At 40.8% G+C, this 25,199-nt stretch overlaps 2 protein-coding genes across 2 annotated transcripts; one reads left to right on the forward strand and one right to left on the reverse strand.

Moving 5' to 3' along the window:
* Positions 1–240: 240 nt before the first annotated feature.
* Positions 241–9,772, reverse strand: ankrd66 (ankyrin repeat domain 66). The gene is made up of 4 exons (XM_030045097.1): positions 9,639–9,772; positions 8,530–8,602; positions 899–1,127; positions 241–631 (listed from the first exon to the last, which is right to left on the reverse strand). The coding sequence occupies exons 3-4, from the start codon at positions 1,114–1,116 to the stop codon at positions 511–513; spliced, it is 339 nt and encodes a 112-aa protein (XP_029900957.1). The 5' UTR covers positions 1,117–1,127; positions 8,530–8,602; positions 9,639–9,772; the 3' UTR covers positions 241–510.
* Positions 9,773–10,496: 724 nt separating this feature from the next.
* smc6 (structural maintenance of chromosomes 6) lies at positions 10,497–25,106 on the forward strand. The gene is made up of 27 exons (XM_030044288.1): positions 10,497–10,857; positions 11,312–11,466; positions 11,653–11,764; positions 12,114–12,219; positions 12,392–12,528; positions 13,324–13,385; positions 14,010–14,090; positions 14,218–14,319; positions 14,493–14,612; positions 15,078–15,173; positions 15,311–15,457; positions 15,618–15,706; positions 15,923–16,093; positions 16,239–16,417; positions 16,731–16,932; positions 17,045–17,159; positions 18,535–18,695; positions 19,778–19,913; positions 20,138–20,218; positions 20,323–20,493; positions 20,886–21,023; positions 22,005–22,150; positions 22,752–22,877; positions 23,008–23,113; positions 23,390–23,542; positions 23,715–23,812; positions 24,008–25,106. Exons 2-27 carry the CDS (start codon positions 11,326–11,328, stop codon positions 24,093–24,095), a joined length of 3,264 nt encoding a protein of 1,087 aa, XP_029900148.1. The 5' UTR covers positions 10,497–10,857; positions 11,312–11,325; the 3' UTR covers positions 24,096–25,106.
* Positions 25,107–25,199: the final 93 nt, after the last annotated feature.

Below are 25,199 nucleotides of genomic sequence, written 5' to 3' on the forward strand. Positions count from 1 at the left end.
ATACAGTTTTTTTTTTTTTTTTTTTTTTGTGTCATTTTGATGTGTTTTGTGAAGTAAATGAGTAGATGATGTGGTATGTGTTGTCATTTTATTATTTAGACTGCATTTTGATGAGATATATAGTTGCTTCATGGCTGTTGAGATGCAAAAAAATATATATTCATAAAAATATATATAAACACACAGAGACAAAATTAAAAGAATCTAACATACATATCAGTCTCTTTCTTTTAACTTTATTCAAACAAGAAGCAAAGGTTTTTTGAGGGTTTAACTGCAACACAATGCATGGTGGAAAATATGTTAATAGGCACACAATATCCCTTATTCAGTGCAGTCGCTTGGGGAAGTTATCCTTTAACTCATGATTTCAGGTCACAGATCATAAGCTCATGCTTGTATTAAATATTAGGCTGCTGATATTTGTTTTTGTCTTGTTGATTCAATTTCCACTGCAGTTTTTCACAACATGTATTCCACTATAAGGCTAAATGACACCCCTTTTGTTGCTTATAGAGAACACATTTTCTTAATTTCTTTGCCATGTTCTGCCCACTCCTCATCCGTGTCATCCATGGAAATGCCGCTCTCTGCTGCCACCTTGCGGTAGGCCTCGGACTCGATCTCCGCCCTGCGTGTACAAAACAAAACAAGCAACCCTAATTCATTGTCCAGTTAAGTTTTGAGCAGCATATGTAATGCAAATGCCAAAAGAAGTTGAGGTTATTGGCTTACTATGAAACTATAAAGTGACATGTCGGCCCCTATGAGCTCATTTTCTATGATATTCCTGTAAAATTTAAGCGTTTTGACCCATCTTAACTGAATGTTAGGCCTATAAACTCCTTCTCAGATTAATTGGAAAATTATTACAGTGACGTCATATAGTATTTCATACTTTTTAAGGAAACTGACACAGTCTTGGTGCCCATATATTTCAGCTAGTCTTATAGGCTTGTCTCCAGAGCAGTCCTCCTTGTCTATGGGGGCACGGAGGGAGTGCAGGAACCGCAGCACAGCCAGCCGGCCGGACTCTGCAGCGAAGTGGGCTGGAGTCCATCCATAATCCGTCCTCAAACAAGGCCTGGCTCCGTTCTCTACCAGGATCCTGACCATCTCTGTGTGTCCTGGCAGAAAAAAAGCACCAGTAGGCTGCAGTAATGTGATGCTGCGACGGAGAACCCTCTGCTTTTGAGCCTCTATTTAACAAGGCAAGTCAGCTCAGGATAAATTCTACAGCCCAGTAAGAGGCAAAATGAACTCTGAAGGAAAACTGGGGAAGGGGGAGAAAAAATATCACATACATCACAGCAGACCATGCAAAGGCTGTGACTTTTAGTCACAAAAGAAAACAATAAAATGGTATATTATCAGACCAGCACACCATTAAAACATTAGAACAGCTGCATGTCCCCCAAGGCAGATAGAGACATTGTCTATTTTCAGACCTTTAAACAACCCATTCCAGTTCTTCCCATTAAGGGAGTATTTAATACTTGACGGATGTAACTTAAGACTGATGATATTTAAGACCTGCAGGTGTGCCAGAGGAGAGCACAGTCTATTCACAATGACCTCACACACCAATTACCTTTAGCTGCAGCCCAGTGAAGAGGAGTCTTGTTGCTCCAGTCAATGTCTCTCTGATTGGGATTGCATTTTTTTTGCCTCAGAATTTCCTCAACTTGTTCAAAATCCCCCGCTGCCGCTGCCTGGTGCAACTCTGTCATTTCTTTAAGGGCTAAGAAGTTGCCAAGCAACACTCACCAACACAACCTGAAATGCCCCAACCTGGAAAGTATTAAAACAGTGCTGCCACCTAGTGTAAACCTGGTGCCTTGCAATGAGAATGGTAAGCAGGTGACATGACAATTACAGGACACATTCAGAGTGTAAAACAAAGACCAGATGCTGCAGGTACGTAACCCTTTACAACACCAAGGAGAAGGTGCTCAGCTCAGTGGAGAGTTCAAATTTAGATTTTCCATTTTGATGTATTTTTCAGTGTCTGACCACAACACTTCTACATAATGTCAAAATAAATAGGTAATCCAGTCAACATTCTGGAGTAAGTGCACAAAGGTGGCCATTTAGTCTGAATAGCTATCAGGCAACAAGGCAGTGTGAATCTTTAATTTTAATTATGAAACAGTTTATATGTAAAAATGGTTAGACACAATATTTCTTCTTCATACTATTAAGTTTCTTAGACAGCATTTCCAGTGTTAGATACATTTATGTAGCTGCAAAAACTGTTTTACCACATTTGTCAACTTAATTCAGTCCCCTTTCTTCAATATACATGTTTCAGAATCCTAGCTCTGCTGCAAATAAACTCAATATCATAATTAACCAAACTTAATCAGTTTTTACCTCAAAACAACTGAGCCATGCTATTCTCATGTGCAGCTGCACATACCATAGTTTGCATTAATGGAAAGCTGAAAAGCAAGAAGAGTCACATTCTTTGACCCTATTAAAAGGATGAGTGTAAAGCAATTAAAGCATTAAAATAGGTTCCAGAGCTTTACTGGTCCATACTCATATGTTTATTAATGATACAGGCATTAAAAACATGATACTTGTTCATATTACCACATTATGAAATTAAATTACAAGACAAACATGCTTTGTGATTTTTCTACACCACTGCTTCTCAGGATCCAGTTCTAAAAAAAGAAAAGGGGAAAATGACGACATCACTCAATGTATATTTTGAAAACATGAATGCAATGCACATGTTCTGGGTATCAATTTTCCTTTGCTCTGCCAGTATACAGTAACAGGATGGGGGGGGGTCATACTGTACCATTCAATCAAAATGGCTTTTGGTGATTGTGGGTCTAAGACTCCTGTCAATGGCCTCAACCCCTGAAGACGAGAAAATGAGATATGAATGAATGATTGTGGCATTTCAATAAACAATGTAAAATGTAAAAATGATGTCCCCCATTGCTACTGACCTGATTCAGGACTTGCTGCTGCCGTATGCTCTGTGGCAAACCCTTTCCAGTATTTTTCCATTCTTGTATTCACATCCATATTCCCACTCTCCAGTTTCACTTTATACTGAGGAACTCCACTCTCCAAATGATCCTCCATGCCAAACGCTATCACCTTAAGTGGTTTATCAACCACGAGATGGTAGAAGTCATCAAAAGCACTGTCATCCCAGATGCCCTTGGACTCATCAAATCCATACAAAGAACACAGAAAAGCACAGGGAGCCTTTTCCAACAGGGTTGGGGGAATCTGTCTCACATCCTTGATGTCGACCTCAGATTCATTACCATAGTCAATAAACACAACAGAGATGGTACTGTCACTTTTCCTAATGACCTGGGCTCGATACCACTGCTTGTCACTGTCAAATAGAGCCAAACAGGGACTCCCAGGACCTAGTGTCTTAGGGACCATCATGCCCTGCTCAGACTGTCCGGCTTCCTGTGCAAGCTTCGACACTTGGTTGAGATGCTCTGTGTTTGCATACTGACACCAGAAGTAGTGTGGTCCTACAACACAGGATGCATATACATCCATCTTGTTATGGGAAACGTTTGCCTCCTCACACTTGCAGTTGTTCATATTTTCTTTTGTGCCATTAAGTTGTGTCATATTTAACTCATTTTGACCACTTTTCACGGTTTTGAATTCAGAATGTTCTGCTACATCCTGCTCTGTGGAAGACTGTTTCCAGTGTTTTTCCATTGCTGTGTTCACATCCATATTCCCACTCTCCAGTTTCACCTTATATTGAGGAACTCCACCCTCTAAATGATCCTCCATGCCAAACGCTGTCACATTCAATGGTTTATCAACCAGGAGACTGTAGAAATCATCAAATGCACTGTCTTCCCAGATGCCCTTGGACTCATCAAATCCATACAAAGAACACAGAAAAGCACAGGGAGCCTTTTCCAACAGGGTTGGGGGAATCTGTCTCATATCCTTGATGTCGATCTCGGACTCATTTCCATAGTCAATAAACAGAACAGAGAGGATATTGTCAGTTTTGCCAATGACCTGAGCTCGATACCACTGCTTGTCACTGTCAAATAGAGCCAAACAGGGACTCCCAGGACCCAGAGTCTCAGGGACCATCATGCCTTGCTCGGCCTGTCCTGCTTCCTGTGCAAGCCTTGACACTTGGTTGAGATCATCCACGTTTGCATACTGACACCAGAAGTAGTGTGGTCCCACAATGCTGGATGCATATACCTCCTCCATCTTGTTTAAGGAAATGTTTGCTTTCCTGTACTTACAGGTATTCACATCTTCCTTAGCACAGTTAAATGTTGTCATATTTGTCATATTTTGTTCAGTTTTTAAGGTTTCTGATTCAGGATCTTTTGCCACATCCTGCTCTGTGGAAGATCCTTTCCAGTATTTTTCCATTCTTGTATTCACATCCATATTCCCACTCTCCAGTTTCACTTTGTATTGAGAAACTCCACTCTCCAAATGATCCTCCATGCCAAGCACTGTCACATTCAGTGGTTTATCAACCAGAAGACTGTAGAAGTCATCAAAAGCACTGTCTTCCCAGATGCCCTTGGACTCATCAAATCCATACAAAGAACACAGAAAAGCACAGGGAGCTTTTTCCAACAGGTTTGGGGGAACTCGTCTCACATCCTTGATGTCAAGCTCAGACTCATTTCCATAGTCAATAAACACAACAGAGAGGGTATTGTCAGTTTTGCCAATGACCTGAGCTCGATACCACTGCTTGTCACTGTCAAAGAGAGCCAAACAGGGACTCCCAGGACCCAGAGTCTCAACGGCTATCATGCCTTGCTTGGCCTGTCCTGCTTCCTGTGCAAGCCTTGACACCTGGGTGAGGTCCTCAGTGTTTGCATGCTGACACCAGAAGTAGTGTGGTCCCACAATGCAGGATGCATATACCTCCTCCAACTTGTTATGGGAAATGTTTGCCTCCTTATACTTGCAGGTTTTCACATCTGTTGTGCAGATGAGTTGTGTCATGTTTGACCCAGTTTGACCACTTTGGAGGAATGTCTCTGCCAACACAGTGTTTTGGTCCTCTAGAATGACATCCCAATTATGTTCTGTCTCCTTGATGAAGGTGCATTTAAAGGTGTATTTAGGATTCTCTGCTGTGTCCCTCCTAAATAGTGATATAGCTTTCTCCTCTAATTTCACATGCTTGTTGTTTAACCCTCCAAGAGTACAAGGAATACTGAACTTTGGGCACAGTGCAAACTCCTTATCAAGGTAAGAGGTTTTGACACATGGGACTGTTGCTTCATTGCCAAAGTCTATAAATTCAACATGAACGGTGTTATCCTCAAACTTGTGTCTCACAGCAGCACGATGCCTGGAACCATTGCCAGGATATTCCGCATTCAGCAAATCACCAATCTGCAGGTCACTAGAATTAAGAATATCATCCAGTGGTTGGCATTCATTTAGCTTCTCCAGAAGAGAGTGCATTTCACTTTCTTCTCTTTGCAACTGAACAAAAAACCTGAGGGGGCTGCTGAAATGTGAAATATACACCTCTGCTGACAATCCTTGATTTATAACCCTCAGTGGTAAATCTGTGATTCTGGCCCTCCTAGAAGTTTGTTTGCTTCTCTCATCTAAAGCCTTTCCATATGTACCCTCTGGCAAAGAGATGTGAGGCACAGCCTGTGTATCTGTCCTCTGTTCTGCTCCAATGCATGCTGCATCGCTGCTATGAACTTTTTGTTTGTTCTCGTTTTTCAGTGGTGACACATTCATGTGCTCTTGTGTCTGGAGGTCCCCCCTTGGCACATGAAATGTAGTTTGTTTTGCGCTTTCACGATGCTGCTGGTCTGTCTGCTGGGCAAAGCCAGTCTCTTCTCTTTTTACCGTTGCTATCCTCTCCCTGACTTTCGCATTTACATTCAGCGATCCATCATAGAGTTCAACAATTAACTTTCCCTTTCCATCTTTCGCAACCACAGAAATGGCAAAACAATGGCCAATGGCATGATGTGCAAACCACTGGTTTACCTTCTGTGGCACATTTGCTGGAACACTAAACAATCCAAGTGAAATAGCTTGCACAGGAACAGACTTGACATGACTTGCCTCTGTGGGAAAGGGACAAATATCAGATTTGTTCACTTTGAGGGTATCACCATAGTCCACAAAATGCACTCGGAGGTTGGGAGACACTGCTGTTATTTGACCTCTGTACCACTGATTATCAGTGTACCTAGCAAGGCAAACACTGTTGAGTTGTAGAGGGTGATCTGTAAACTGTGCTTGGCTAATTAGTTGATTGACATTTTCCGTCAGTTTGTCAAACAAATGAGAATTCCTGTCCAGTTGGCAATAGAAGTGATTAACAGTCTTTGAACAGGTTACCCAAATCTTCTCTTTTCCACCCACCTCAATGTCATGTGTGGAGTACTTATATGCATCAGATGTGACCAGAGGAGGTACTTTCATGGTAGCCCCTGCTTGGGGACATTTCTGAGCCAGCAGCTTACAGACACTTTCAGATGGTGTTTCAATATCTACCACATGAAGTGAAAGACCTTGTGTATCAGGCCTTACAGATTTTACAATGCATTTCAACGCCTGGCTTGAGGAAGCAGCTGAATCAGTAAAGGTCTGAAATTCTGCATCACTCCAAGTAGCCACAGTGGGATTGGTGGGATTCTTCAGATTGAATAAGCAACACTGAAAGGCCTGGGCATTCAGTTGTAAGAAACTCGGATCAATTGGGCGCAGGTCTTGCATGGGGACCCTCCGAGTTTCACCATAGTCTATAAATCTCACTTCCATAACGGGGGAGTTGCAATTTGAAATCTTTGCTCTGTACCACATGCCATTATCTGGATGGCGGGCAACACAGATGGACTCCACAAGGGACTGAGGGTGGGAAGAGGCATAATGGTTTTGCATGTCTTGCATAAGACTTCCAAGAGAGTCACTGCTATCAGCTGTTTGACACCAAAACTTTTCTAGACTTTCAATGTAAGATATTTTGATATTGACATCACTTCCTGTAGGGAACAGATGCTCAGGAGGAAGATTCTGCATCACAGAGGGGTAACATGGAGAAGCATGCCCATTATTCTGTATTATAGGGTCTGGGTGTTTTTCGGTCCGCACTGTTTCAATGCCAGCATTTTTGCCTAATCTGGAGGCATCATCTGTGCTGACATTAACTTTCAGATTCTTGAAGCATGGTGAAATATTTGTGTCTGATCCATTAACATTTGAGTTGATTTTGTTCTGGAAACCAATGCTTGACTCCTCCCCAAGTGTTTTGAGAAATGAAGATGTGGGATCACCATGGTGATTTGATTCCTGGCTTGTCTTTGAGTCTGGAGAAAATGCTGCCCTCTCTATAAAGGAACTGTTGATACATATGCCATCACCTGCATATAGAGTGACATAATAGATATGATCAGGTATACTGTGGTGTTCAAATTTGGCCACAACTCTCTGGTGCAGAAGCACTGATTTCAGGTAATCAATTTGGTCAACAGTCCATCCCCTATTTTCTTTTATTCCATCAAGAGCACAGAAATATGTAAAAACTGGCATTTTAAGGAATTTTTCATGAAGTGGTCTGATGTCTCCTACTGGGAGAAGTTCACTTTTTCCATGATCCACATGCAGGACTTCTACAGCACCATCATTAGTCATAGCGTCTTGCTTTAATAAAGAACGATGCCACTTGCCGTTATGTCCTCTTGCTGCACATGGAGTGCCACAGACCTGTGGCTGCGCCTTTCCAAAAGCTGAATTCTCTTCATAGTGCTGTTGGATCTGCTTTGATAGCGTCTTAAGCGCCTTGGAAAAAATTATGAGTTTACAAAAAATGTGCTGTGGATCAGTTACTTCTGTAACTTCAACTGTCTCAAATGTGTCAGTTAGCAGTTCTGGGTACAAATATTGGCCAAACATCTGAAGTTGACAGCCATTATCATTCAGGCTCTCTTCCTGCTGTAGATGGCAGACTCTAGAATCCTCTCCTTTGGATAAAAGAGATGAATGTACTATGGATTTAAACTCGGTCACAGGAATCTTCCTGGCAAATCCAGACTTATAAATGTGTTTGGAAACAATTGGTATGTCAAGTAGTATAGTCCTGTATGGCATCAGCACATCCTGCACCAATCCATTAAATTTCTTGCCAGGCAGTGATTTCAAAAACTTTGTAGCTCTTTCAGACCAGTTATTCTCAAGGGACAGGGCATTGGCAAGGACACAGGATTCAGTTTCAGGAGACAGAAGAAAACAGTCATTTTTGCCCCAAGCTAAGGTTTTACTTGTGGCAGTATGGGGTTGCCCCTTGTCAATGAGAAAAACATTGTAATTTTGACTGTTAATTGACACAATCCGAGCTCTGTGCCAGGTTTCATTGATGTGAACTAGACAGAGATCTCCAGGCTTTCCATCTGATTCACAAAACTTTTCTTTGGGAACCTGAATTTCTTTTCTCATTTGTTCATACATATGTTTCCGTCCATCATCAATGTTAGCCCATATTTCCACAAGCCCACAATTGGGGGTTAGGTTTACCCTTGTGATGAAAACAGGTACTTCGGATCCTGGTGTTGGAAGCCCGGGTATTGAGCACATTCTCCACTGAGACCTGAAATTCACAAATTGAGCAGGTAAATTTAGTACAGGTGGGGCAACACAATACAGACAATTCATGAACTCCTACAGAAAAAAATGCCTTAAATACACACAGGTACATAAATACAATAAACCACATGACAGCATGAACACAGTCTATGCAGAATATATCCAGTGGTCACATGCACAACGCTCTGTCTCACACCTTACTCTATTATTTGCACTTTCTGGTTGGATGTGAAACTACATTTTGTTGTACTTGTACTATGTGCAATGTCAAAGTTGATTCTAATCTAAAGGCTACAAAATAGTCAATATATTGGATTCTAAATAATTATCAGTAACTGGACTAAACCTGATAGTAACAGTCAAGCATTGTGGCCATGTGGTACTAACAGAAATTTACTGTTATTGTTGTTAGGCCCAATATTTATAATGAAGACATAATTTTATAAGCTGACATGAAATTGATGGTTGTAGAATTATGCTATGGTATGGTATGGGATTTCCACTTGCACTGAAAAAAACGGTGTTTTTTCCTCTAGATGGATTTCATTCATCTAAGATTTTGTGTATCTTGTGATGAATTGATACATTGCATTAATCAGACTATCAGTCAGATTATCATACATCTAAGTATCTGAGTAGATTAAACTAATTCACATTAGGGTTGTTTGATCTACCCAGCACCCCCTGAGCGGCCTGCTAAGCAAACACTCAATGCCACCTCTTCGCCTCTCCCTGTAAAAAATTCAAGATCCGCCACTGGGTCACAGTTCAGTTTACTTTGGTGTCCTGGATGGGAGATTTGCTATGCAGCCAGGAACACCTAATCAATTACACAACATGAACATATACATGTGCGAAAAACAAGGATTACAAAAGGTAAGTCCTCCAGTTTAGGATTTTAGCCTACAGGTACTGTCTGAGCCACACTGCAGTCCACACCAGAGATACAGCCCACCTCTGAGCTGCTGTTTAAAGTTTGATCAGCCACCTCCAGTTTGTTAGGAGCATTTCAAGGTCAGATCACAACAGCACGGCTTTACCTTCTCTGCTCGGGCCTCACGCAAACACACACACCTCACACGCCGCTCCGCTGTACCTCGGTGTGAAGGGGCGGGGCAGAGCTGCCCTCCGGCTTTTAAGGTAATTACACCGATGACTCCCACCTGTGCTCTCTCTCCCTTCCCCTTCCCTCTCTCTCTTACGCACACACACTATCTAATTTGTGCTTTTGTGCTAGTGTAACTTAAGACACTGGCTGCTTACTTTTGTTATTTTATATCTATAAATTTTGTGACTTGAGCCTCTTTGCTTTATTTATTTATTTATTTATTTAATAAAATTTTAACCCAAGTTTTATCCTTTGTGCTTGTTTGTTTTTCTTTTTGGTCTTTTTTTTTTTTTTTTTTTTTTTTTTTTTTTTACTTTTACTGCTCCACTTGTCTGTCTTGTTGATGGTGACTAAATAATTCACTTATTATTTTTCGAGTAAAATATGTGCTAACACCTCCTTTTTAACTCCGATCGTGTAAAGCACTTTGTAGTTCTGTTTCTCAAAGCTACTATATAAATAAAGTTATAATTATTATTAGTACTACTACTACTACTACTACTACTACTACTTTTTATTTATTATTTTTTAAAATCTTTTTCACCAAGTATTACGCTTTGTACTTTTTAAATGTATGTTTATTTCTTTCTTTCTTTCTTTCTTTCTTTCTTTCTTTCTTTCTTTCTTTCCTTTTTTGACTGACTTTTGTACGGCTTCACTTGTCACTCTTTTTGATGTTGACTCATCAAATCATTCGCATATTATTTCTCATATAAAGTATGTTGCAACAGCTCCTGTTGATGACTTTCCGTAAAGTAACGCGCTGTGGTTTTTGAAGCGTCAGTCCGTCAGGGTGCCAGCTCCGAGGCTCTTGGTGTTTTCTGCAGTTTGTATGCGACAGAAGACACTCCCACAGCTGGCAGTTCACAGCGCGTTCACCAGGAAGTCTCCAGCCGTTCGCAGCGCAGCTTTACTCTGCACACACAAAACCTAATGCCAGGCGAAGTCTACAAGCTAAACGCAGATCTTTTATTTATATCCGAAGAGCGAAAACTGGAAAGCTGCTGTGCTTTTCTATTCATGAAGAGTTTTATGCATGCGTTCACACATGGACTAACTTCACCAGACTATAAATTAGGTCTGTCTCGTCCAAAGGCCTAAATCATTTTAAAGTGGATCAGACAAAATGCATCTGCGGAACACAAGATAAGGTAAATAACAATGTTCAGCTTCAGTTTGGTGCTTTGGGTAAGCATTACACCTGTTGCTGTAAGATCAGTCCAGCGGCAGTTTGGCTTCCTGGAAAGAGAACAAAGAGTCCACATCTCTGTTTTTACTGTTCGTTTCTTCAAATATGTCACTGCAGAGGCACGTTGGCCACTGGTTTAGAAAATGCAGGAACTTGGAGAACTTGTTTGGGGCTTCAGGATGAGATGACAATGAATAAGAGGCTCATATTGCAAAAAAATACACTCTTAAATTTGGCATAACGCAAAATAAAGTGGCCAGAGTTCATTTAAGGTAACATGTGGCTCTGTAAGGCCTGCAAATATTGTTCTTCAGGATCTCTGTCTCTGAAACAAACTTTAAGAAACGCCTTTAGGCTTTGACTTGACCTATTAAGAGTGACCCGAAGAGGAAGTCCTGTCTCTGGTCTATTTTCAGGCACTTGTTTCAAAATGAGTAAGAGGCCAGGCCAAGTGAACGGCAATGTGACACCTGTCAAAAGTCGAAGAGTGGAGAGTGTGGTTGCCCGAGATGCACCAGATGAAACAAACCACCCAGGACCGTCTTCCAGCGACCTCAGCCTCCCTCCCACAGTAGGCCCGAGCCACTACATGTGAAGAAGAGATTCCTTATAGTGTCTCTGTGCCTGCTGTCTTGGCTTGGCACCAGCTTATTTACTGATAAACATTGCCTTTTTTTCAGAGTCATAATCACAATCAGATTGATCCCTGTGCGGAAATTGAGTTAATTTGGTTTTTCTTGCTTGTGTGCATCTCAAGGGAGACATCGGCCTCATTGAAAGCATCACCATGAAGAATTTCATGTGTCACAATTTGCTCGGCCCGTTCCATTTCGGATCCAATGTGAATTTCATCGTCGGCAACAATGGGAGTAAGAAGTGGAGTTGATTTTTTTTTTACTAGAAATCATGTTTAATGCATCCCCGCCCATCCAGATAAACTAAAGTGTATGCCCCACAAAAAAAAAGACAATGAAGTGTACACATCCTAACAATCCACCATTTTGTTAGTCTCAGCTGAGTCATATTATAGCATTTAATTATTAAAACTTTAACAAAATGGATGTATTTATGCATACTTTGTCACTTACTTGTATGCTTGCCTGCATTTATTTGTTCATTTATTTTTCCCCAGAGGGAAATTTACCAGACTTAGACATTGTTCCTGCAGTTTGCCATTCAGTAAAGTACCTGTTTCCAATTTTTTAATATTTTTTTCAGGTGGAAAAAGTGCAATCCTGACCGCCCTGATTGTAGGCCTCGGCGGGAAAGCCACTGTCACCAACAGAGGAGCATCACTGAAGGATTTTGTGAGAACCGGTGAAAAGTAAATGTCATATAGAGCCCCAATACATTCCCAAGTAGTCATTTTACTCTTACAGTAAGAGGTAGTACTCATTGTCAAATCAATATGTGGCTTTATTGTGCTGTTGATGATTATGTAAATCCATTTTCTTTACCAGTCATGTGTTGGAAATACAGTGTGCTCTGTTCTTCAGCACTGCAGATGTGACTGTAAAGCTGAGAAACCGAGGCCCGGATGCGTTTAAAGGAGATGTGTACGGCGACTGCATCTCCATAGAGCATCGCATCACCAGTGACGGGTGTCGGACCTGCAGGCTGAAGAGCAAATCGGGTAACGTCTCTGACTTTGTGAGGAAGATTTTCTCCCCTTTTTTGGTGCTGAGCCAAACTGTAACGTGCAGAAACCTGAGTCATAAAATAAAGGCTCGCAACTCTTGTTTATGGCTTTATTAAAAGTGGATCTGAGGAATGTTGTTTTGTGTCATTTAATAAAGTAGTGTTAGATTGATAAAGAAGACTTGCAAGCCTTTTCCTTTATGAATCAACGTCTTTTTACCCAATCAGTGTTGCAGATAATATTTGGATTGATTATTGCTTCCTTTTGAGATGAAGATCTCAGTCTCAATATGCCTGTTAATAATCAGAGACTGCAGCCTTCCCTAGACTTCAAATAGACCAGACAAAAGACAAACCCAGTTTAATTAGCTGTACACACACTTAAGCCTGATTTATGAATGTTCCCCATGCACTCGACTGCATTTCATGTGCATGGCACTGTTACACGTCGCACCATCCAGTTTATCATCTTGCACTAAAACCAATTCCTGGCTGTGTGGTAATAAAAGCTTTGCCAGTATGTTGGCCTCACTGATCGAGCTGGTTCAGATGTTTGCCCTTGAAGCAGGAAAACAGGATTGTTCTTGGAGCTGAGAAGTGCGTTTAAGCAGCCTCCGTTGCATAGATGCTGGATCTCTCCGGCGCGACCTTTGTGCCATGCTTCACATTGTCTTTGTCTGTAATTTTTCTCGCTGCTAAGAATGTAGTGCTCCTGAGTTTTATGCACTTTGAAAGCTCATCTCATATATCGACAGCGGTTTTAACCTACACATTTTCTCTTGTATTTCAGGGCAGCTCATCTCAAACAAGAGAGAAGAGTTGACCGCCATTCTGGACCACTTTAACATTCAGGTATTCATGTCTGTCTGGGGGAGTAATTTTTCAGAAAAATGCTGAGTTTATGAGGAGTGTGAACTGCAACGTCTCAAACATGGAACTTCCTACCTGCCACAAAACAGACCCCTGAAGAAAAACTGTCTTTGTCTTGGAAGACAGATTTCTTCTCAAATCCCAAGAACAAGAGAAAGGGTATATGAGGTTACTGTTTTGTTTTGTTTTTTTTAATATAATATTCTTGAGCAATTTTTATTCATTTATATGGGCTGCAAATGTCGCCATGTTGCATGTGTTGCTCATTTGACATCACAGAAGTACATCTCAGATAAATCAGGGCTTTGAAAAAACCCTGTGTTTGCAACTAGAAATGACAAGTTCATCAGCTTGTTCATATGGATTTTTCCTTGGAAGAAACCTCCCACTTCCCACTTTTCATGAACGCAGCATACGCTCAGCTTTTCACTTCTGTTGGCTCTTGAGGAAAAATCTGCCGAGGTTGTAATGACGTGGAATAAAATTTGTGTCATTTCCTGGCATTTTAAAACAAAGCACATAGTGTTTTATCTGTTGAAAACCTTTTCCTCCCCTCACCGTCACTGTTGATACGCCTCAGCAGTACATTTGTACCTTGTGTTCCAGCTGGACAACCCGGTGTCCATTCTCAACCAAGAAATGAGCAAACAGTTCCTGCATTCAAAAAGCGAATCAGACAAGTATAAGGTACGGCAGCACTGAGCATAAGCCGGGGATTTTGAGGTTCTTAGGTCCCCCTATTTTAGCATTTGTACTTTGCCTTTGTTCCTATTCACTGTCCTAATAAACTGTCTGATCTGCCCGTCATTTTTAGTTCTTCATGAAAGCCACTCTGCTGGAACAGATGAAGAGGGATTACATCCACATCAAGCAGACAAAAACAGTTACACGAGACCAAGTGGAGAGACAAGAGGAGGTATTTCACACAACCACATTTAGATTTATCGATCATTTGTAATAAAAATGTTGGTATTTGTTCATTGTGCAGTACTGAGAGTGTTTTCAGTGCTTTCATTTGCTCTTATGTTTTTGTATGTTGCTTTTTGTCCCAAACGCATCAAATAATATCTCATAAATGTTTGTGCACAGTGTCTGAAGGACTTGAAACAAGAGTTTCTCCAGAAAAAAGAGAGGTATGAAAATATGTCGTCGTTCAGTGAAATGAAGGCAACGTTGGAAAATTTGAAGAAAAAGATGGCATGGTGTCTGGTAAGAGTAAATCTGTTGCATGTGAAAGGAGAATTTTAGGTTGTTATTTCAAAATGTTCTAAGATTTTTGCATGCTTTTTTTTTTTTTTTTAGTCTTTTTTTCAGTGCAGTTCTGTAATGTCATTGGGCTGCGTTTTTGAGAGCTCATCACTTATAATTTAGAAAGCAGTACAAATCCTCAGGAAATGTCTAGTGTTAGACATTGTTGCTTATAAGAGGCCCCGGGCTGGATTCAAACCCAGGATACTGCAGGCGAGGATGCCCAAATTTTTACTTTTTAAAAAGTGACTCCCTAGAAGTCAGTCTGAGCCAAGTTCCTCTTTATGCAAACTTGCTAATTTGGCTCCGATCTGTCAAAGAAAAGTGAAGGAAGGCTTGAGCTAAGACTTCCTTTGAGTGCGCCATATTCACATTTATGCTATAGCCTACTTGAGAATTATCTGTATAATGTGTCACCCTGTGCAGGTCAGAGAAAAGGAGCACATGATACAGCAGTTACAAGAAGAGATTGAAAAGGAAGAGAGCAATTGCAAGCATCAAAATAACCTTCAGCTCTGTCAGGTGAGTCTTGAGTACTAAGTATAACATAAATCATAATTAATCCTCCACTGTTAACGCCATCATTTATTGGAACTCTTACAGGTTTATTTGATTTTTAGCCATTTCCTCGGATTTGATTTCTCCCATTTTTCACCCAGACGAAGGTCATACAAGTAGAGAAGAAGCTCCAGAACCTCAAGTGCAAAATCGACAGTCTGAGAGAGGAGCAGGAGTCTCTCTCCGAAGAAAACCTCAAGTTAAAAGAGCAAATAAAGGCCAACGGCAAAGCCCACAAAGAACAGGAGGTACTATGAGCTTCTTTTGTAGTAGAAGATTAAACCTGGTGTTGTGTCCCTGTGTAACTCTTTACTGCTTTGGTTTGCACTTGCAAAGATGTGACTGTTTTAAGTGTGCATGCTTTGTATTGTGGGTGTTGTTGTAAAGTGACATAATCCCTCGCCGTAGCTTGTTTACTTCCGGGCTTTGAACAAAGTGAAACAGTCAGAGCAGGAGCAAAACCTTCTTCGGGAGAAAATTAACAAGGCAAAAACAAGGTGCGTGCATATAAATGTGAAACAAAAAAACAAACAAAAGATTGTCAGTGAAGTCATGCAGCATTAATAATAGGATAGGATGTGCTCATGCAAATCTTATGCACCCATGACATTAGTTAAGCAATTACAACATCAGCTTAATGTGTATGTGTTATAAGAAATATTATATCTTTTGAAATTTGAAATGATACACATAACGTTTTCACTGTGTTTTAGTGGGAGCCTGAACAGTGAAGGAGAGACTGAGTTTGCAAAAAGGCAGCAGACCTTGTCGGCTCTGAAAGAGCAGCTTGCAAAGCTCGACAATGAGTGTGCTGAATTGAATCAAGACATCAAGGACAAACAGCAGGCACTTTTCAAAGGGAAAGAAGAATTGGACAAGCTGAGGTACAGAGAGAAAAGAGATTTGCTTCCACACAAATGTACTTTGAAGGAGATAGACTTTGGAATGAGTGTAATTTGATGTGTAAGAGCTCCATTGCCCCTGCACTCCACTGAAACTTTATATTCAAGTTGCATTCATATCGACTAGGTTGGAAGAAAAGAATATTCAGGTTTCTTTTGAGGCCAAACAGAAGAGGAGGAATCAGCTGCTCGCCAGTCGATCAAACAAACTGAAGCGGTTTGGAGATCGTGTTCCCGAACTCCTGGCTTCAATTGACGAGGCTTATGCCATGGGACGCTTTCTCAAGAAACCTATTGGTCCCATAGGTGATAGATCTGTTTATTTTATTATTATTATTATTATTATTATTATTATTATTATAGCATTTCTCTATATTATTTAGACATGTTTTGTCATTCAGAAAACACACATTTTGGAAAATCAGTCCCTCATTATCACTAAAGAGCATCTTATCTGTTCAAGCTCTATCATTTTGACTTAAATTACCCATCATCCTATAACAGCATCCCTATTTTCATGAATTCATAGCGAAGTAACTCTGTTTCAGCCAGTTGGTAAACTATATTGTAACTGAATGCACTTTTCTGTGTTTGCTCTGTTTGTTGACTCTCCTCTCAGGGGCATACATCAGCCTGAAGGATCCCACTTTAGCCGTCGCGGTGGAGTGCTGTTTACGCAGCTTCATGAAGACTTTCTGCTGCGACAATTATAAGGATGAAACCGTCCTCCAGGAGCTGATGTCGCGTTATTATCACAAGGGCAGCAGACCGCAGATCATCGTCAGCCCTTTCACTGAGAAAGTATACAACATCCATGGACGGTCAGCCGGGATTTTTGGATGTTTTTTTTTTGTTTGTTTGTTTTTAGTTTTGAGTGTTGCTGAAAGAGACGTTTTAAAGCCACGCTCTCTTTGCTTCTCTGCTTGCTGTTAGGAAAGTTCATCATCCAGTGTACCCGTCTGTGTTTGACATAATCAGCACAGCCAGTCCAGTCATCATTAACTGCCTGATTGATATGAGAGGAATAGAATCAATTCTGATTATCAAAGTGAGTATTTCATGGAAAAGAGTTCATTCTATATATTACCAGTGATTCAGTTGTCTTTTTTTTTTTTTTGCTTTGTTTCACAGCAGGAAGTCTGTTTCCATCCAGCGATTCAGCGCTTTTCTCCAAGCCAATATGTCTTGAAATCTAATAAATACATTCAAAAAATGTGAAAAGGTAGCACATCCTGAATTTGAAAGTCAAGGAAGACAAATTGCTCACTTTACACTTGTTTTTTTTTGGCTCACATTACACCAGAAATCAGTGCGCTCTTTTGAAGCCTCTTTGCTGAAATGAAATGTTAGTATTTTGTCTTCCTTGACTTGAAAATTTGGGATGTGCCACCTTTTCACATTTTTTAATATGCTCATTTGGATTTTGAGTTTTGTACTCCATTAAGAATCGTATTGTTCAAGCACAACCTCCTTTTTCGACACGTCTTGTAGTCATTTGGATGGATTACTGTGAAATCTGATGAGCCCATTTATGCTCCTCAGAGGTTGAACCCTGTCAGTTGACCCTTTGACTTTGACTCTAGCACCACCCTCAGGCCAAAATGTCAACTTGCACAGAAGATATCACTACATCTAATAAGTGGATTGGCATTATATTTGGTGAGTGCGTTCATACTCCCCAAAGGAAGATCACCATTCCTGTAGCACCACCTTTTCACCAAAATGTCAACTTGATGTCCTGAATGTATTTGACATATTTGCATGAAATTTGATGAGTGCATCCTGCCTCTAAGAGCACGCAGTATGTCAGTTTTGGCGCCTTCATGACCTCTCCTGTTGTGCCACCATTAGGCCACAATGTCACACTGAGATTTTAAAGTCTGTTGCTTGGATTGCGATGAAATTTGTCAGGTGTGCTCATGCCACCCAGGGCATGCACCCTGTCAACTGTGGTGATCTCATGACCTTTTCTCTAGCGCCACCCTCAGGCCAAACTTTGGCTTCTATTCAACTTCTCTTTAACAGTAGTGGATGGATTGCCATGTAATGTGCTGAGTGGACGTGTGCTTTCCAGAGATTGAACCCTATCAGTTTTGGTAAGCCTGTGTGCCAGTCCACCACTGCATGTGATTAAAACACTAACAAGAAAAATCATGACTACATTCACGCTCCCACAAAGAGGCATCCTAACACACTCCCCCATTCACCTTGTCAGTTGTGGTGACCCTATAATATTTCCTCTAGCACCACCCTCATTCAAATGTCCACACCCCCTTGTGCCACAGTTTGCCCTCTCCCAGCATACACCACACTGGCGGGGCAGCACCGGCAAAACCTGCTCGTTGTTAAATTTACCCTGAAGTCCCAGCTGCATCACGGCGTTTGTATCTGAGCTCTGTTTTTTTTTTTTATTTGCATTTTAGGAGAAACACACTGCGAGGAGGATCATGCAGCGAGGCCCACCACCTAAAGGCTGCCGCGAGGCCTTCACTTTGGAAGGAGATCAGGTGTACTCAAACCGTTATTACACCTCCGACTTCAGCATGGCCAAATACCTTGGCGGAGACCTGGAGACTGAAATACGGTAACTGAGCTATTTCTCTGTCAACAGAACTGTGATACGGATCAGCAGTGAACAAATTTATGACAAGCGTGTGCAGAGAAAGAGTCCCATCGGCATGCTGTGGATGAGTCCTGTGGGAAAGACAATGGTTTAAAGGAAAAATCTTCCCTCAAACACTGATTAAAAAAACAGCTATTTGGCAGTGTGTCTCGCATTTCTGGACCCATTCTGTTTGGTTGTGTGTTTTCTTTCCTTATTCTTGTGAATACCTGGCCAAATTAGGACCAGGATATTTCCAGTGCAGCTACAGTGGACTTTGATCATAGAAAATGCTGAACCAAATTAAAACAAATCTAAATCATCACCAGGTTTCTGTGTCTCAATCAAAGAGCAAGGGTTTTTTTTGAGACTGATGATTTTGTACCGATTTTCAGCAATCATACCACAACAATTGATACGAGCCTCATCAGAGGTGCCACAGAAAGGTGCCACAGCTTTAATTTTTAAATATGAGTATGAAATTGAAAAAAAAAAAAAAAAAAAAAAAAAAAACATTTTCAGTGTTTTTGGTCATTTGAACAACCGGGCTTAGCACACCGTGGCATTGCTTTCTGTCTGCTGTCACTTTTTCTTGACTAAGAAAACTTGTCACACCATTGCTGTTGCTCTTTTCACAAACAGCAAAGCGAATGCCCTTCTCTGAAGGTTGTCAAGAAACACAGGAAATCAGTAAGTGCTGTGCAGAAAAATGATTCAAGGCAGCTTGAGAGGGCATGAGCACGCCACAAAATTAAATTACAGCGCTTAATCACAAAGCGTCTGCAATGCATTGAACATTACAAATTAGATGATATCTGGCAGTGCAAGAGGAACGACAATGATTTTCTTTTGAACACTTTTGGAATGCTAATTATCAGGACACATTACACTGATTGAAAAAAAAACACAGTTTAAGCTGGTGGTTGCTTTCAATTGATCTGGTATAAATCAAGTAAAATCAAGACCTGTTTGGGAAGTAGGGTAAAATGTTACTATGAATTTGAACTGCTTTTTGATTGGAAATAAAAATTGCTCGTATCTCTTGATGATGCTTTGTGTGACAGGATGGTGGAGTTAGACATGGAGAATTACACGGCTCAGCTGTCCAGGTTTCAGCTGCACGTGAACTCTGTGACTGAGGACATCCAGCGCATGGAGAACAAGCTCAACAGCACCATCATGACTCTGAAGAAGACTCTGGTCAGTGGTGCACACTCGTCTATAGCCTGTGTGTGTGTGTGTGTGTGTGTGTGTGTGTGTGTCATAATGTCTGTTGCCTGTCATCTACAAGAACCTGAATAAAACTTGCTCAGTTATCCTGTTTTAAGATTGTCCTTCTTTTCCTGATATTGCTGCAGTTTTCTCAGCCACGACTCTTCTGGAAAATAAATAGCAATTATTTTTCTCTTTTTTTCCCAATGCAGGCCTCTGCAAATCAAGTCAAGGCAACCATAACCGAACAGGAAAATGTCGAGGAGGAACAAACCGATGATATCAGCTCCTTGGTGATGCTCTTGTCCCTTTCCACTACTCGCCCCTCTTAAAAACAACATTCATCATGGATTATGCACGTGTATGTTTAAAGTTTTTAAATCTTCGAATATTGCAGGAAGAAGTTTTCAAGGAGAACCAGCAGAAAATTGAGATGGAAAGGCAAGCTGTCAATGAAGCCAAGATAGAACTGGACAAGCACAGGAAAACAGCCGAAGACATCGACTCCAGTTACTCTTGTGTTAGAGAGAAGATCGATCAGCTTTCTGAGGAGATGGAGCCGTTGAAGGTGCGGTGAAGGTTTCTGTTTACAGTTTGCTCAGAGATTAACAAAAAAAAAAAAAAAAAGGTTTAGCCTTTTTTCACCCTAGAGACCCTGAAATACCTCTATAATTCTACTAATAACATGAAATGCTTCTGTAATATTTATATAACAAAAATTTTTTTTTTTTTTAAATGGATGGTTCTTTATCTAAAAATAAAGCTGTGTTTTTCATTCTTGAAATGTTGACAATGTGAAAGTGCAGAGATTTCATCCGGAAGCGCATTATTCTTGAGGATTATCCTCTCTGGCGTTGTGAAGTGAAGTAATCTCTAATGACAGTCTAAGGTCATGACAGCTTTTAAACTATCTACCCTAACTACTGATAGTGACATCATTGTTGTCTGTTGGCCCAAAAGGACGAGCAGGTGAAGCTGGAGGCCGAGTGTGGAAAACATGAACGAAACCTGAAGATTTTAGAGAACAAGCTCAAGACTCACGAAGAAAACATCCAGGCTATGAAAAGTGAATTGGCCCAAAAAGAAGAAGAGCTGGAGGTAATGATTTCCCTCCAGGGCAGAAGAGTAAAATGCCTGAGAAATCATTTGAATTTTTATTTTTTTAAATATTTCTTTTATTCTCATTAGCTGCCTCATGTGCTTCTTGGCGTCCCCACAGGGTTTTTAAGCAAGACAAATATTAATATGTAGAAATAATCTCATTGGCTAAGTGAAACCTCTGTGGTTGGAGCCAAAGAACAAGTGTTTTTCTTGCTGAAGCCCAATGAAGAAAGACAAGGGCAAGAGATCGGCATGGATGATTCCACACATTTTGATTTTTTTCTACACCACATAACACCAAGAATGTGGTTTCTGATATTAATACCAAAAACAGGACTTTTCATAATTAAGAGCTTCTCCTATATAGCATATCATGGAATTATATTCCAGAATTCATGACTAAATATTATGAATATTTATATTTAATACTAACATGGCAAAGTCAACAGTGCACCTAGATTGTGTAGTTTCATGGGTTATACAGTTAAGTATGAAATAAGATGTGTCACAAAGGAATAGAAAAAGAATAGAACTAGTATTGACACAAAATATCAGGTTTAAAGTATTTTTTCTTTGCGGATCGATCTACACATTCCTAGTCAGAGAAGAGGTACCTACATTTTATGAAGCTTGGCACTCCTGCAGTCAGCTGATTGAAATGCAGTGGATTAAAGTGGATCCTCCGAGTTCACACAAGCCATACTAGCATAGAGCTACCTGGGTAAATGAGTTAACTAGTCTCCTGACCTTCCAAGATCATGAATGGCACAGTAAAGAATGAATGGAAATAGGAAACTGGCTCCACCCCTTTAAAGTTTAACTCAACCAATGAGATGATTGGTGTCTCCATAGCAACCCTGTCTCTGAGGAATGTCTCTAATCTCCTGCACAGTGTAATAGATAATCATCCATCTCAGCACAATGAACTGGTTGATTTTAATTTCTGAGATGTTGACCACAGTATACACATTGCTGCAGGAATCTGTGGCCAAAGCCTCGGAGATTAGTCCCGAGCGGCAGCAGGTGGACCGCAGCGCCAAGAGCATCGACACAGAGATCACCCGGCTGAAGAAGAGGATCAGCGTACAGGAGAGCACCCATGGAGACCAGGAGCAGGTGGTCAGGTACCGCAACAATAAATAAATCACAGGATCTCCAGAACATCCGGGGCTTGGTGTCATTTCATTTTGGCTGCAGATTAGACTTTTAGCTCTCCCAAACAAGCAGAGCTGCTCTCGGGAGTTAAACCTCAGTGGGAGGAGCCAAAGACCCAGATTCAGAGTGCAAAACATATCATAAAAAAATGATTGCAAAAACTCGGAAACGACAATGTTTTCATCCATTCATGCACTCAACCAGGGCATTCGTGACCGTGGATGGACAGCAGGCAGTATGGCTGTAGTTTAAAACTTGAAGGTCAGCCTGGCTACATAACATTTAATGGCTAGACTACGTTTTTTTCATTTAGTAGCAAGGTCAATATCCGCTTTATGTCTCATCCCTTGCCTTTTTCCCTGGGCTTCAGTTCAGTTTTATGTCAAACAGCCCGAGAAACCGTGGTTCCGCCCACTGAGGTTCAGCTCCGCCAATGAGAAGATTTCTACCACTGAGAAAGTTTTTAGAACTCAAACTTCAATCTGCCCCTCGGCCATTGCTAAATTATCTGCTAGGTTCGTTTTATTTAAAAATTTAGGCTATGCCATTTCTTCCCTCTGCCCTCATTAGGGAGTACGCTGAGGCCCTGGCTGTCTACAGAGACAAATCCAACCAAGTGAGAGATCTGAAGAGGTTCATCGATCGGCTTGATAACATCATGTCAGACAGGCAGAACCGGTACAAAATACTGCGCAGGTAAATAACGGTCCAGTGACTTTACAAAACACAGTTTAGAAATATATTATTACAGTGTTTACTGTACTAGAGAGGCCTTTCCTGCTTTTGTCTGATTTGTTTTGTTTTGGGTTTTTTTTGGTTTCTGAAGGTCCCTCTCTGTCAGGTGCAAGTTATACTTCAATAACTTCCTGATCAAGCTGAACTGCTGTGGCTCCATGATTTTCGATCACAACAATGAAACACTCTCAATCTCGGTATGTCTGTTGATCTTTTCAGTCTTATGCTCATGAAATGTACTTATGGAAAGTTTACACATGCATGCATTCAGACAAGTTTTGTAAAATAATCTAGAATAATGACTGTACCAAACCCAAGATACTTCCACTGTTACCCTGCCAGCGCAAAGGAGTTTGTTTCACTGCAGATGGGAAGCATAAAAACAGCGGATAGACCCAGCTAAAGTTCAAATGCAAATAAAACACTTTCCATTCTCCCGGCACACACACGCACACACACACACACACTCACAGGTAAAACCTCCAGGCAGGGAGAATGACGACGTGAGTGACATGAAGTCGCTGTCTGGTGGCGAACGCTCCTTCTCCACCGTGTGCTTCATCCTCTCCCTGTGGGAAATCACCGAATCGCCCTTCCGATGCCTTGACGAGTTTGACGTCTATATGGTGAGGCTGCATGGTGGCACTTGACATGAAGATGTCAAACACACACACACACACACAACTTGTCTAAGACCGTGAGACAGTCACCAAGGGATGTGTCCTGATTTGCCTTTCACTCACTCAAGCCTGGCTTTAAGTGACTTTGATAAACTAATCCCCCCTGTTTCTTATATAGGATATGCATTATCGGAGAATCTCATTGGATCTGCTGCTGGAGCTGTCAGAGAGGCAGCACCTTCGCCAGTTTATCTTCATTACACCGCTGACCACTAGGTGACATAACGCCTGTCCTGGGTTTTACATGATGCATCTTTTCCCTCATAAATTAAACTCTGATATCTTTGTGTCTCATGCATGCTTTTCCAGTTCGGGGTCTTCCTTCTGTCTGTTTGCTTTAATAAGGTATTTAAAAGCGGTGTAAATAAATAAAAAAAAAAGGCAACTCTTCGAATGTTTTGTGTCTTTCAGCAATATACCCAAAAGCAGCCTCATCAGAATCCATCAGCTTCAGGATCCAGAAAGAGAGAAGAGTCAAATGGGGGATGAGGAGCTGTGAGCTGAGATCACACTCCCACAAACTGCTACACACACACACACACACACACACACACACATACACACAGAAGTGTTTACATGCACACTTATATTTCAGTATTATTTTTGACTGTTGGAATATGTCGGCATTAACTGGGTGTCAGAAGCCCGGTTTTTAATTGCATTGTTTTGCAGCCTGAAGCTCTGGTTTTGTATTCATATTCAAAATTCCCAGTCGCCTGTCCTGTTGAATCACACACGAGAAGGACATTCCCTTCCTGGTCAGTCAACTAAGTTGCTCTGCAGTGTGAACTCAGTTACAGAACGATGGGTAGCAAATTAAAAAGACAAAAATCACAACACAGAATATTGTGTTGTAGGTACTTCTACAGTATTTTTCCAACCCATCTTTGAAGACTCTAATGTTATTTGCCTTTAATGGTGTGTTGGCAAGGTGTCTTTCACAAATTTGCTGCATTATTTGTTCATTTTCAACTGTTGTATGTTTTGACAGAAATACTATAAAAGTAACTCTTTGAGTTACCCAGTAATTGTGTTTGCAATTGGAATTATGTTTGTTTTCTTTTTCGCTTGTCAGGTTTAGGACTCTAAGTTGCCTTTAATTTGATTCCCATAATTCATATAATTGCTTTGTAATTATACTTTGCTTGTCTTTTGTGTTTGGCATTATGAAGACGCTTTTTGTCATTTCTTACTCTGTGTGAGCTGCAAGAAGGAGGACTGCATGTTTGAATATGTTACAGTGAAAATGTTTTAATACATTTTGTGTAATTTCATTGTTTACCTCATGTATTTCGTACCACACAAAAAGACTGTGTCTGAAAACCAAGACTAGCCAACCTCACAGTCTTAATATTTTTACATCAGGCAACTTGTCTGTCACGTTTGCACTGCTCTCTGTCAATGAAATGAGTTGATATAAGGGCTCTTTAACATACAGACATATACTGGTGCAGTGTATCTCACTTTTGCCAACGATGCTTTTGTTACAATAAACTATGACTAGAAATCATAGCTCACCGAAGTGTGTTGTTTTTACAGATCATACTTTACAGCAATAATGCAAATCATACGGAAAGTACATCGATCCATCCACCCCTGGCAG

Source organism: Myripristis murdjan, chromosome 22, assembly GCF_902150065.1.
Source record: "Myripristis murdjan chromosome 22, fMyrMur1.1, whole genome shotgun sequence".
In the NCBI taxonomy this organism is placed as follows: Eukaryota; Metazoa; Chordata; class Actinopteri; order Holocentriformes; family Holocentridae; genus Myripristis; species Myripristis murdjan.

Coding starts and splice junctions, on each gene's coding strand:
- ankrd66 (XM_030045097.1), bottom strand. CDS start 1,116: ATGGTCAGGATCCTGGTAGAGAACGGAGCCAGGCCTTGTTTGAGGACG. Junction 632..898: donor TGTGTCAGTTTCCTTAAAAA/GTATGAAATACT, acceptor TTGTACACGCAG/GGCGGAGATCGAGTCCGAGG.
- smc6 (XM_030044288.1), top strand. CDS start 11,326: ATGAGTAAGAGGCCAGGCCAAGTGAACGGCAATGTGACACCTGTCAAA. Junction 16,933..17,044: donor GTATACAACATCCATGGACG/GTCAGCCGGGAT, acceptor GCTTGCTGTTAG/GAAAGTTCATCATCCAGTGT. Junction 23,543..23,714: donor ACGAGTTTGACGTCTATATG/GTGAGGCTGCAT, acceptor TTTCTTATATAG/GATATGCATTATCGGAGAAT.